General features: G+C 38.1%; 1 protein-coding gene across 6 annotated transcripts in view; it reads left to right on the plus strand.

Moving 5' to 3' along the window:
- The window catches only part of ZNF410 (zinc finger protein 410), a 33,530-nt gene that overhangs the window by 15,758 nt on the left and 3,568 nt on the right, over positions 1-14,204 (plus strand). For 2 of the 6 annotated variants that reach the window (XM_016134819.2, XM_016134821.2), the window contains 7 exons: positions 184-375; positions 4,104-4,254; positions 4,762-4,943; positions 9,028-9,117; positions 11,559-11,684; positions 12,416-12,556; positions 13,996-14,123. In XM_016134819.2, coding sequence (XP_015990305.1) covers positions 184-375; positions 4,104-4,254; positions 4,762-4,943; positions 9,028-9,117; positions 11,559-11,684; positions 12,416-12,556; positions 13,996-14,123 — 1,010 coding nt within the window. Of the gene's footprint in view, positions 1-183; positions 376-4,103; positions 4,255-4,761; positions 4,944-9,027; positions 9,118-11,558; positions 11,685-12,415; positions 12,557-12,840; positions 13,051-13,995; positions 14,124-14,204 lie in introns of those variants that run through there. The other 4 variants (XR_001595600.2, XM_016134823.2, XM_016134822.2 and 1 more) reach the window with 4 other exon arrangements.

Consider the following 14,204-nt stretch of genomic DNA (forward strand, 5'->3'; position numbering starts at 1 on the left):
TGGAGGAGGTAAAATAAAGACAAGTCTGTAGGCTGGAGTGGAAAGATAACCTGATCTCTAATGAGAACCAGACTTAATGAGAGATGAAGATCTGGAATGGCTGATTCAGGACACACAGGGTTCCTGAGCCAGGGCCAATAAAAGGATTATTTGATGGCTAACTTTCTATATCATTTCTTCCAGGTCTGGGCTCTTCAGCTGAACACTTAGTATTTGTACAAGATGAAGCAGAGGATTCAGGGAATGATTTCCTCTCCAGTGAGAGCACGGACAGTAGCATTCCATGGTTCCTCCGGGTTCAGGAGTTGGCCCATGACAGTTTGATTGCTGCTACTCGTGCACAACTGGCAAAGAATGCAAAAACCAGCAGCAATGGTGAGACCCCTGCGACGTTTTCCAGTATTCTATGCAGAGATTTTGATGATGCACTGGCTATATTTTGAGTTGTATATGATCCAAATTATTTTATTGGTGAGAGCAGAAGGCTAGAAACATGTAAATTATTTTATTTTTTATAAAATTACTCAGCCATGGCAAATTCATGTGTAGCATCAACTCAACAAGTAGTCCCAATTCTCATCTTTTAATAATGTACATACAGAGTCCCTTTTAAAGAAAAACATTTTCACACATCCTGAATTGTTTTTATTGTAATGTTCCTTACACTTAGAGCTTTTACACCATTAATGAAAACAGTTGTATCAATTAATAGAAATAAAACTACAAAACCAGTGAAAATAAGATCAGTTTGAGTCTACAGCATGCTCAATCCCGTCTGATCTCGGAAGCTAAGCAGGGTCGAGCCTGGTTAGTACTTGGATGGGAGACCACCTAGGAAGACCAGGGGCTGTAGGCATAAAAAAAATAAAAATTAGGGGATTGTAAGATGACAAGGTCCTTGCAATCTGTGAGGTCAACCAAAGGTGGTCTTGCCTAAAAAGTTTTAAAAAAAAAGTCAGTTTGACAGATGATTTTTTCTTGACACTAAACTGTTCATGGCAATTTAGTGATTAGCTGTGAGAGAGCACTTATATTATTTTTTTTTGAGTTCAGCATGTCTGTATTACTTATTCTGCCACTTTTCTCTATCTGGTAATTTCAAAGTGTGATCTTTGGATCATCAACATCACCTGGGAACTTAGAAATGCAGATTCAGTGGCCCCATGCTCCTCAATCAGAAACTTGTAGTCTTTTAGGAAGGAAGCCCTCTTGGTGGTTCTGATGCTTGTTACAACTTGAAGACCATGGCTCTATTCAAACCACTCCTAAACCCCCGCAAAACTTTTGCTTATGTAGCCTTAATACTTGCCATAATACTTTTTGCCTTTGTATTTTCTCATTAACCTGTGACAATTAAGGAAATAATGAGGAGTTATTAATGTAAGGTAGAAGTCTGTCATCACAAACCAAGCTTAAGCACTGAAATCTTATGTCAGTACATAGCTTTTTGGAGCTCATGCAGACAACCTGTAATATGCTTATGATTATTTTTTGATTACTATGCAAATGAAAAGTTAAAAAATTTGTCATACAGAGTTCAAGGATCCCTGAGAAAATTTCAGAATATTCCTGTTTTAGGAACATTAGCCTAAATCTTTTCTGCACAGAGAACTCCAAACTTCTATTAGTTTTCAAAATAAGTCTACTTGTAACTACCATAGTATTTTTTAGAATGGCTTGTTTTACCATTCGAGGGTACCTCTGAAGTTCCAATTCTTCCTGAGATGCTTTTGCCAATCTCTGGATCCTGAAATCTTCAGCAGCTCCACATTTCATTGAGGAAGTAGTGCTATATTTGCCAGTGAGATGCAGTGCACAGAGGGAACTTGGGATTTGGATTCTGGGGGCCCAAGAGCCAGACCTGTTGCCATTATTTGCTAGTTCTCTGCCTGGGAAGTTTAATCTCCCTTAGCTTCAGTTTTCTCATGTTTGAAACATGATTCTGTTTGGGAAATACTTTATAGGCAGCAAAGCATTGTGCACATGTTTTTATTACTCTCAAAATATGTTACTTGGCTTCTTAAAAACTACCTGATAGGCTTGAATATAAGGTGAATCTAAATATATGATAATTTTCCATGTTCTCAATGAAATGATTTTCTTAAATCCTTTTTTTGGGTCTAACTTATATAAATCTTTAGGCATATAGGTAAAATTAAGCATTGTAAATTGCTATTTGAAAATTTTATTATTTTGGTTACACACACATTTTAAATCATATGAAATAATTTAATGTTGCTTTTTACCCACTACCATGTAATAGAATGATTTTAGTCAATATTTTAATGCATTTAAACAAATAACTTTGTTGTTGTATTACCAAAGCCACTTTGTGAGTTGTCTAGCAAGCACATCCATCTAAGTTGATTGAGATACAGAAATATTTTAATAGATGCTTATGTTAGGGTTAGCCATGGGCCAAATACCCACCTGTTTTTGTAAATTAAGCTTTATTGGAACATAAGCATGCCTATTTGTAACAAATGGTCTATGGTAGCTACCATAGCAAAGTTCCAGTAGTTGTGACAGAGATCATATAGCCCTCAAAGCCAAAAATATTTGCTATCTGGACCTTTACAGAAAGTTTACTGATCTTTGCTGTATATGACACCCTCACTGCAAATTTTATCCCAAATGCAAAGACCTGCTCACATAACTATAGTATTTATAGTCGTTATCCAACTTGTGTGATACGAATTGTTGAATTTCTTTGTCTTTCTCTTTTTTTGAACCATTTCATCAGGTGACCTCTAAATATTCAAAATTATCATTGGTTGAAGTCATTTTAAGTTAAGTTAATCTATCTTTTTTTTGGAAAACAGTAATTGAGGGAATATAGCTTACTCTCTCCTGAGGGAGTTTCTTCTTTTTTATGATGATATCAGTGTTCTTACTATATCTACAAAATTGAATGCACAAAGCCCCAAGTATCACAAGTTTAAATCTGTATTCGTGAAGGATTTCTACAGACCCTTCAATAGAAATTAATTAGCTAGAACTTTGGAATTAGAAAATTACAGTATGTGCTATTTAACTATGTACAGGTATTTTTCAATGAAACGACAAAAAAAAAATCCTGAGACAATATTTAAAAAGCAAAAGTTAATATTAGCTAGCAGAAAGCATCTTGGATTTTACTTTGACCTTAGAGCAGTTAGTTTTGTGACTAGCATTTGGTGAATGTAGGACAGGAAGAGAATAAGATTAATAGATGGGACAGAAACTGCCTTTGATCATTGGTCAGGTTCCAGGGATTGTAATGGGTACAGCATACATATACAACCCTTGGCTTTTGAGAGGGAAATTTGGGAATATAAATATTATTCCTAAGGTATATATAGTGGAAAGACAAACTCTGTATGCCTATAGCAGAATCAAGGGAATGTTTTTCTCTTTGGTTCAAGTATGTCTAAAAGAAAAGGAGCATCACTGTGTGCTCCTCTCCTCCCCTCCTCTTATTCCTTTGAACAAAAGCTTCAGTAGATGTTATCTCTCACTTTCAAAAATGTGGTTAAAAATTTTAAGGTCAGCTAAGTTTTTATATTCTTAAATATTTTATAACCGAAGAGGGGTGGTACAGGAGATTGGAAGGTGATTCATATTCTCTAGAATGTTATAAACAGCCAAATTGACTTCAGAAGATAAAAATCTAAGAATGGCCATCTACAAAAGGAATTACTACTGTAAACCCACAATTAAGCCAGAATGGTTGCTCCTCCTTAAAATACAGGTTTTTGTTATCTAGACCTTTATGTCATCTTCTGTAGCATTCTATTCTAGATGTTGATATATCTGCCTCCCGACCAATCTTTGTAATGCAAAATAGATTTAACTCTGCTTTTTGATATGAAACCATTTTGGACATTTCTTACATTTGCCAAAGAGGCCCAGTCTTGTGAAACAAAACATTATGGCTCTGGAATAAGGGGATAGGGATATAGAGCACTCTCACTTCTTTTATTAAATGAGTACAGAGAGAGCTGGGGAAGGTGAAGATATCTGATAATTGACCACTAGGAGTAAAATATAAGAACTTTATTGTTTGAACCAGAGTATCTGAACAGGGTCCTTTCCTGGGTTACAAATATGTGACTCTGTTACAGGAGAAAACGTCCACCTTGGTTCTGGTGATGGGCAACCCAAAGATTCTGGGCCCCTTCCTCAAGTGGAAAAGAAGCTCAAGTGTACAGTTGAAGGCTGTGACCGGACATTTGTGTGGCCAGCTCACTTCAAGTATCATCTCAAAACTCATCGGTGAGCAAATATGAGATTCCATACTTGGAGCTAAAGAACACTGATAATGTACCCCCAAGGAACATTGGAGTTCCCAAAAGAACTTGTTCCTTCAGGTGACAAAGGAAATCAGGGGCTCTACTCATTTGTGGTTAAGATGTCTTTTGTTCTTTAATCTGCATTGTTTCATTTACCTCATTCTTGACAGATACTTAATAAGACATTTAGCATTGAAATGCCTTGGAGAGTTCTGTTATCTCATTATAAACATAATTTCTTGGAGAATTTTTAAAAAATAATAGGCTTGAGCCCCACCCTAAACCTATGAAATCAGTATTTCTGGAAGGGCCTAAGTATCTATAGTTTTGACAAACTTCAGGTGATTCTTCTATATCTAGGTTTGGGATTTACTGTCTGCCTTAAGAGTCAGTAGGAGCCTTGACTTGTCCTCTCTAGCAGAGAGCATTTTCAGGTATTGTTGCTCATGTGATTTTTTTCCCCCTCACCTCCCTCCCGCTCCCACCCCAGAAATGACCGCTCATTCATCTGCCCCGCAGAAGGTTGTGGGAAAAGTTTCTATGTGCTGCAGAGGCTGAAGGTGCACATGAGGACCCACAATGGGGAGAAGCCCTTCGTGTGCCCCGAGTCTAGCTGTGGTAAGCAGTTCACTACAGCAGGAAATCTGAAGAATCACCTGCGCATCCACACAGGTGCGTGCAACCCCAGCATTCCTATGGGCAGTCCGCTTGTGCCAGTGCTTGCTTGCCTATCCCTAGGAAAGGCTCTGAGGTGAAAATAGAAATGAATATCTAGGGCTGTTGCTAGAACTCTGAAGGTGGAATTTCTTTGTTTTAAGTGCCTGATGGCACTCTTCAGTTCATTCAGTAACATTTTCTTGATCTTTCACCTGTGTGTGAGGAACAGACAGTGTCGACTTCTGCCTCTAGGAGCCGAAAATGTAGGAAGAGATATACTTCCTTCTCTGATAACAATGATGTCATGAGATGTGGACAAAATAAGTGTTTCCAAATATCTTTTAAATAATACAGCTGTAATTTGGGGCAGTGACATTTATTGAGTCACACACAGAGCCTGTTCTAGGAACTAAATGGGGTAAGGTAGGGGGAAATGCAAAAGCTAACATATAATCCCTACCTTGAGGAGTCTGCTTTCTTGTTAGAGCCTCACAACATGAGAAACAGAATGGAGAAGTGACTTGTTCTGGGTCAAGCAGTATGTTAATATCAAAGGAGCAAAATAGAGAGAGATACCATGACTCTTAGTCTAAAGTCTAAGGATGACTTTCTAAGCCACTTGGCCCAGCATGTACTAAGCCTCTTGCCAAACCTTAATCACTGAATTCAGACCACTATCTTAGGGTGCTCTGTTCTCCCCTACCTTCTTGCCACTTTTGTTGTCTCTTTGTTCATTCTTGCATTGCTAAAACGACACAATTAAAGGGCATTTAAAAAGTAAAATTCAAGCTCCAGCCACATTTATTGCAGGCATGATGTTCTGTAGATTGACATTACCACTGGCTATGTTTTAGGGCAGAATAGCTCTGTGCTCATCTCTTTCTTGAGGGAGTATACTATATTTGCTCCAGGAAAGAAAATTCAATAAGAGAACAAGGAAAACATCTAGCAAGATACATAAGGAAAGAAGTAGAGTTCACCATGTCTTATTGTTAAGTTCAGTGACCTTGAGCTGCTGGTCATCTTTGTAACATTTGATAACACTGACATATTCTTAATATGCTTTCTTTTACATCAGAGCATGACTTGATTTTTTTTTTCTTTATTCTAACTCTTACTAGCTTTTCTTCATCTTCTAATTGTTCACCAATTTCAGAATTTCAGGCTTCTCCCATTTCACTCATTGCGCTCTCTCATTATAGTCTTGGGCCTTAATTTCTCCCTGGATGCCTCACAGATCTGAGGCTCAGTAACTAATATAATACTAGAAGTTAGCATTTATTGAGGGAATTTAATATGTACCAAGCACCTATATAGTCTCTTATTTAATTTTCAAGATAACTTTATGCATGATACTATATTTATTGATGAAGAAACAGAGAGTTAAGTAATTTGCCCAGCATTATGCAGCTAGGAAACGGCAGAACTGCCCATTTTCATGGCTTACAGTGAGGACTGGCTTTGCGCCAGGCAGAATGCTGAATATTTAACTTTATTATCTCATTTAACCCTCAAAATAATCTCTTGCGTTTGTATTATGTTCATTTTATAGATAAAAAACTGATTTTTGGAGAGATTAAATATCTTCCCCAAACTAACAAGTGGTGGTTCAAGGATTTGACCTCAGGATTAAGTGACTCATGCTCTTAGCCATCATGCAGCATTATCTTCTCCTGGTGTCCTTTAAGCAAAATCACCACCCTCAGTTTCCAAATAGGGAGATCATATCACAGAGGCTAGTTTGGTGCAGAGATTCATACTACTAGATTCTAATGAATTGCTTTCTAAATCTTTTTCTAAGGTTCCGTAGTTCATTTTGTTAAACATTTACCTTATTAATAGAATCCTCAGTTTTTCTCACATTTATTCCATTATATATATGAGTATATTGTTCATTCATTCAGCAACTCTTTGAGTGCCTAGCATTCTGGGCTAGGCGCAAGTATACAAATACACTTTCAAAAACGTTACAGACCACTGGAATGTCATCGGCATTAAACTGTGTGGAACAGTCAGGAAGAACAGTATAATTAGAGCGGCGCCGCTTCCTCCTTTAAGGCCCAACTTCTGTGTTGTCACCAGCCTTCCTTGCTGAGTAGAAAAAAATTCACTCTTGTGTTTTGCCTTTACTCTTGCACTACTACTACACTCACAACACTCTGACACAAAATGTGTGGGTTTTTTCCCCCACACCAAGCAATTCTCTGCAACACCAGCTAGAATCTAACTTAATTCAGACACTGTCTACATGGAGATAGTGTCAGATCCCACAGGGTAAGGGGCTCATTTTCACAAGACTGCTCCCACCCTCCTTCAGATGCCAATCGCGAGTAGTAGGTCCTCAGGTTACCCACAACTTCTGTCCAGCTTGGCTACAAATCAGAAGTTTTCATGATCCTCCCCTTTGGATTTGATTTTTTGTGAGAACAGCTCACAACATTCAGGGAAACACGTTTATCAGTATATTATATAACAAAGGATACAATAAATGATACAGATGGTCAGCCAGACAAAAAGAAAAATAGGGCAAGGCCTGGAAGAGTCCCAAGCACAGGACCCTATGGAGTTGAGTGCTTCACCCTCCCAGCATGTAGATGTGTTCACCAGCCCAGAAACTCTCTGAACCATGTGCTTTTGGGATTTTGTGGAGGCTTCATCATGTAAGCACAGTTGATCATCAACCCTATTTCTAGGTCCTCTCCCCTCTCTGAAGAATGAGGGATGGGACTGAAAATCCCAAGCTTCCAGTCATTGCTTGGTCTTTCTAGTGACCAGCCTTTATCTAGGAGTCCACAGAAGAGTCACCTCCTTTGAACAAAAGACAGTGCTACTGCTGAGGAAATTCCAAGGGATTTAGGAGCTTTGTGCCAGGAACTATCATCAAAGACCAATTATTAGACCAAAAAAAATATGCCCCTAGTGTTCTTATTACTTAAGAAATTATAAGGGTTTTAGGATCTCTGCATCAAGAACTAAATAGAAGAAGAAAAGGTTAACACCCCTATTTAAAAGTATTTAGGAGTTCTGTGTCAAAAACTAGGAGCAAGAACTGTGTTTCTTATTTCACATTTGCCATTTTCTGAACTTGCCCTGGGTACTCTCAGTTTCAAGCCTCTGCTTATACTATTCCTTGTGCCTGAAATTCCCTTTCATCCTTGTCATCTTTTAAGACCAACTTAAATGCAGCTTCTTTAAAAAAAATTATCACAATCAGAATTCCTTCCCTTTTTAAATGCTTATAATCCTTTTTTGTACAAAAATTTATGTTAAAGTTATAAATTTATCTCACTGATCCAGTGTGAGACCCTTTCAGGATAGAGACTGTATCTGTTTTTTTCACTTTTTATTTTGAAATAATTATAGACTTAAGGGAAGTTGCAAAAGTAGTACGAGGAGTTCTGTGCGTGCTTCACCCAGCTTTCCCAGAAGGTGACATCTCATATATCAAAACCAGGACGTTAACAGCACTGTCGGTTCGTCTAAAGGCCTTTATTCAGTTTTTACCATGTGTCTTTGATTTTTAAAATAACTAATATTGTAGAAATAATTACTGAAAAGCTTCATAGTACAACTATTAGGATATATATGTTTAATATATTGTTACAGATTTTTCTGTATACCTCTGACTAAACATATTTTTATTTGTTTGCTTTATAAAATGGGACTATGTAATACCTGCTTTATAAGCTTTAAAAAATCTGTATTTTTAAATGGATCTAGAAACTGATTCTTAAAGAGAATTGATATAAGGTAAAAATCCTGGTAGCATATACACTGTTAATCTTGGTATCCTCAGAGGGGATGGGGTCACCAGAGAAGGTAGGTCAGTGCAGTTAAGGGTTAGCTCTTGATCAGAGCAGAGAAGGGAGTATGCTCAGAGGTAGCCATTCTTAGAGAAAAGAGCAGGGCTGTCTGGTGGGCTATATGCTTGGAGAGGATTGAGAAGTAACATCTGTTAGGTAGCCCAGTTGAAATTATGTAGCATGAATTCAAGAAATCAGAGTAGTAAGTCACTGGAAACAGAATAAGGTTGATGAGAAAAGAGAATGATAATCAGTTCATCAGAAGACTTAGTCTTTATCTCATTTTCTGTTTCTAGGAGAGAAGCCTTTCCTTTGTGAAGCACAAGGATGTGGCCGTTGCTTTGCTGAGTATTCTAGCCTCCGAAAACATTTGGTGGTTCACTCAGGTACTAGAACCTGTTCGATTTACAGATTTCAGGGAAGGTGGTGAGCCAAAAGGGTACATGGGTGAGGGAGTGGTATAAAGAAATCTAAAAAGAAACAAACTGTTCACCATAAAGCTTTTTCCTCATCATGACAGAATCAGAAATTAAGGCCCTTGAATATTGCGTTCCAGGGGTCATCTATCAAGGGAAAAAAATTCTATTTTCACCTCAGCCATTGAACTGCTTTCTAATCCAGACCCCGTTTTGAGGTGATCAGCAAATTTATTGGGCTCTGCGTTGGGTGCTTTATAAGTTATATCAGATATGGGCGATGGGGGTTACTCAGCAGAGAATTGCCAAGACAGAAATGAAGTCAAAGTGGAGAGAGATTTTAGAGAGGAGTCAAGTTAAAATGACTAGTTGTTGGGAAACAAAGGGAAGCCATACGAAGAGGAGTGGAAGACAAGGAACTAGAAGTTATTTATGACAGCAAAGCAGTGGAGGGAGTTAGAGAGGTGTAGTCAATCAGGGATGTGCATTTCACAGTTGAAATCTTAGGGTGGAACAGTTTTTTATATGATGACAAGTTCTAAGCAGAGGTGGCAAACTGATAGCCTGTAGATTAGATGTGGCTTATAGTGTGTTTTTATTTTATTTTACTTTATTTCATTATATAAAATCATGTTAAAACATAAAAGTAGAGAATATAAAGACATTTTTGATACAACAACAACGAAACAAAATTAACAGTAATTCTTTGGTTTTATCTCATACCCAGGCCATGTTTAGTTTTTTCCAATATTTTCAAAAATGTCTTTTAAAATGGGTTAATTTAAATCAGAATCCATCAAGGTCTGTTTCTACACTTGGCTAGTAAGTCTTCTTGAATCTAGACCTATCTACACTCACTTTTTTTTTTTCATGCCATAGTCTTGTGGCATAACAGAGTCAGTCGGGTCCTGTAAAATGTCCCACATTCTGCATTTGTTGATCTGCTTCCTTTTACATCATTTAGCTTGTTCCTCTATATTTCCTATAAATGGAAGTAAGCCCTAAACACTGTAAAGCTTCAAAGATTTTGGCAAGGATATGTTATAGATGGTTCTATGTGCTTCGTTTTGTTTTGCATCAGGAGTCACACAATGCTTGGTTGTCAGAATTAATCAGTGGGTTCAGGTGGTAACAGCCTGATCGTCACATTGTAAAGTTCCCTAGTATCCTTTTGCCTTATGGTTTCATCTCTTAATGATGCCTGAATTCATTATTTCTTTAGCATTATAAAATAGTGTTTTTTTTTCTAATTCTGTTAATCTATTCATATTTATTAGCTGCAATTCTTCTGTACAATAGTTGTCTTTAGAAACTAGGGTTATTTGGTAATTTGTACAGGAAAGATAGGATTAATATGTAATTCTTTTAATTGCTCTTTCAGAGTAAGAAATTGGTGTTCTGGTTACTTCCCGTAGTGTCAGATAAATGGCATTTTCATTGCTTTTTTTCCCTCTTGTTAGTATTCGTTTGAATTCATGGGTTTCTATATAATCACTGTATTTCAGTCCATTGCAGTTGTTTTTTAATATCCTTTTTAATGTATAATTCATACATCTTAAACGTCACCCATTATAAGTATACGAATCAACGATTTGCAGGAAATATAGAGAATTGTACCATCATCACCACAATCCTATTTTAGAACACTTCTATCACACCAGAAAGACCCTTTGTACCCCTTTTTGATGGTAACTAGTTTGATGGTAATGAGTGTCAATCCTGCCATCAGTTTTTGCTCCCACCCCTAGACCTAGGCAACCACTGGTCAGTTTCCTGTTTCTGTAGATTTGCCTTTTCTGGGTAATTTCTGGCTATTTCATTTACTTTGGTTAGTTACTACTAGTCTCCTGTAGAGTTTTGACTCCTGCTCTAATTGTAGTTGTCTGGGTAGGTGGGATGGAGACTGAGCATTTTGGACTTGAGGGGAGGGAGGACATAGAGGCTTGTTCAGATCATTGCGTAGAGCCCACCAATGTGAATGTTGAAGACTGGAAATAGGATAAGGGAATATCGTGAACCTAGGGTTGGAATCCTAGAGGATGGTACATATCCTAGGGGTCCATGGAAGGATATATCTAAAAAGGGAAGTAAATATTCTGTGTGGTTGCCTTGATCTTACACCAAAGATATTGTTTTGTGAAAGCAGCAGTACAGTGGGTCTGGAAAGGATTAGGGGCTGGGAACAGTGAGCATGCTAAGCCTTCCTGGTGTATCTTTCCTGCTTTCCCCCCTGTGTACTGAAGGTTGAGAGGCTGGGGGTGGGGGAGGTGGGAAGTAGGAGAAGGAGCAGCCTTTTATGTTTAGTTTAACATTCTCTGGGCTTTATCATCTAGGCCTTGAGTCTAGCCTCTTGCTATCAGAAATGTACTTGCCTTTTTGGCTCTCCCATCTTAATCTGGTCCCCATTTCAGGAGAGAAACCTCATCAGTGTCAAGTCTGTGGGAAGACCTTCTCTCAAAGTGGGAGCAGGAATGTGCACATGAGAAAGCATCACTTGCAGATGGGAGCAACTAGGAGTCAAGAGCAGGAGCAAACTGGTGAGGAGACGGGGTGTAGTGGAGGGCTGTATCTTCTGGGTTCAAAAAGCCAAATAACTGGCCTGGCTGGTTATCTGGAAATTTTCTGATTCTGTTTTGGGTAGATATCTGGTCTCTTTTGATGGGCTTAGTGGTTTCCAGATGTACCTCTATAGTTAAAGCATGCAAGCTTTTTAAAACATATATTCTTTTGCTTGTCCATTCCTCCCCTCCCAAACAAAACAACATAACTTCATAAATGAGATTATTTGGGAGTAAGATCCCAGAATCAGTAGTTTTAAAAGCTTCCCTAATGAGTTTGCAGGTAATTAGTGTCAATCCATGAACCAGCATTTGAGTATCACTGTGAGAAAGATTTTTGTGACAAGAGTTTAAACATACTTCCCTCTTTACCCTTAAATTTGATAACTCTTTTTATTATTATTTCTTTCCCCTGCATTTCCTTAATTATTTCATTCCAAATTCTCCTTTCTAAGGAGCCATCCATCCTATTTCATATGCTAATTATCCAGATGCTGATCACAAGCAAGATGTTTATCCATGAGGCTCAGCTCAGCCCTTCCCTTCTATGCTTATTCTTGCTTTCCGAAAGTAGGTGAAATAGGAGGTGGTATCCAACATACAGGTTAACTTCTAGTTCTGAAAGAAAAGGCTAGCTTTTTATGAAAGAGAATGGGGGCCAGGCACAGCCCTCACTGCTGTATGTCTCTCACATCATGTTCTCTGTGCAGCTGAGCCACTAATGGGCAGTAGTTTGCTTGAAGAGGCTTCAGTACCCAGTAAAAACCTGGTGTCTCTGAATTCCCAGCCCAACCTTGGTGGAGAGTCCTTGAACCTACCAAATACCAATTCTATCCTAGGAGTTGATGATGGTAAGAATTTCAACTTGCCTTTATTTGGGGAAGATGGGCTGTAACTAGGGACTAAGGAATGGGATTGTCTCCAAATGGAAGTTTTAATTAATTTTATTTCTTGTGAGTAGCTGTGGTATAATTGAATAGCATTTGTGCTCTGTCTCTGGGGTTGATATATAAATTAGGAAAAAAAATTATTATAACGATGCTATAACAAAAGAATAAAGAGAAAAATTTTTAAGAGGAAAATAATCCATAATCCTAGCATTCTAGCCCAACTATTTCTATCTTTCCTATTGCAGTTATGGAAGAACTTAACTTTTAAAACATTTAAACAGAACATAACCAGGTTTTACAGAGGAGATATAAAGCAATTTCTCCATACCTTCAAAAGCCATATCTTCTGGAGAAAAGAAAGGGCTCTCTAGGAAACAGTTGCTCCTCTCCTCTCTGGTATAGAAATTTCACCCAAGTTACACAGGCCAGGCCCTCTTCTCTGAAAAACTTAACAGGTGAGGTCAGCATGCATTTATTCAGTGCCTACTCTGTGCCTGGCACCGTGGGAAAGATAAACGTAGAAGACAGGGAAGTCAAAATCTAGTTGAGAAGTCAAAACTTACATATGGGAAACAGCATTGAGTGAATAGAAAATGGTATATAAGCAAACATAAAATTATATGGTATAGTCTAGAAGAATAGCATAAGCTAGAAAGCCCCTAGAAGAAACTCTGATTTGAAGGCTAAGTAGTTTATGTACAAACTGTGTTCAGGAGATCTTCATGGTGATCCCACTGATGAACATTTAATAAGTCTAAGATCTGTGTTTTAGTTATATCTTAGTCAGTTTGGGGCATGAGTGACCATATTTATGTAACACGTATGGAATTAACAAGGCCCAGAGTGTGCTCCACAGTAAGCCTCCTTTGTTTCATGAATGGTACTAGTGGTTAACTGAAGCATGGAGCACAGACATTGCATGGAGCTACTTTGCCAGCCTTAAGGAAGAAGCCTCAAGGTAGAAAGGGACACTAAGTAGGAACTTTGAAGCTAGGTTTAAGTTCTTGACCCGCACATGTTGTGCTATGTATATCTTTGGTGACTGCTTTAATGGTTGGCTCTGGTTTTTTGATTTGCCTGCCTAAGTGGCTTTCGCCTTGTTTCATACAGTTTTAATCTAGTTGACAGTGCTAAAACCATATTCCTCTCAATTGGCGTATTGAAAAATGGTTGATTCCTATATCAAGATTTTTTGCCTTTTCTTCCCATCCCCCTTTTGTAATACTTTCCAAATTCACTGGTAATGATTATAAGATAGGAATTAATTTGGAAGAAATAGGAATGTGGGATTTAGTTTTTTGGGGAACAGTTTTTAGAGTTCTTAATAAGAGGCTTGATAATGCAGGTAGGTGTATCTGTGGATTCCCTTTTCAGTGAAACATTTTCCTGCTGTTTCACAGAGGTGCTTGCTGAAGAATCCCCACGTCCCCTGTCTTCAGTGCCTGATGTGACACATCACTTGGTGACCATGCAGTCAGGGAGGCAGTCATTTGAGGTTTCTGTCTTAACTGCCGTAAATCCACAGGAGGTAAAACTGTCTTTTGCCCTTACTTTATTCCTGTGGAGACTGACGTGGGAAGGATTGGGAATCTAATTTAGAGGCTCTGAA

The sequence above is a fragment of the Rousettus aegyptiacus genome, unplaced genomic scaffold (assembly GCF_014176215.1).
Source record: "Rousettus aegyptiacus isolate mRouAeg1 unplaced genomic scaffold, mRouAeg1.p scaffold_m13_p_3, whole genome shotgun sequence".
Taxonomy (NCBI): Eukaryota; Metazoa; Chordata; class Mammalia; order Chiroptera; family Pteropodidae; genus Rousettus; species Rousettus aegyptiacus.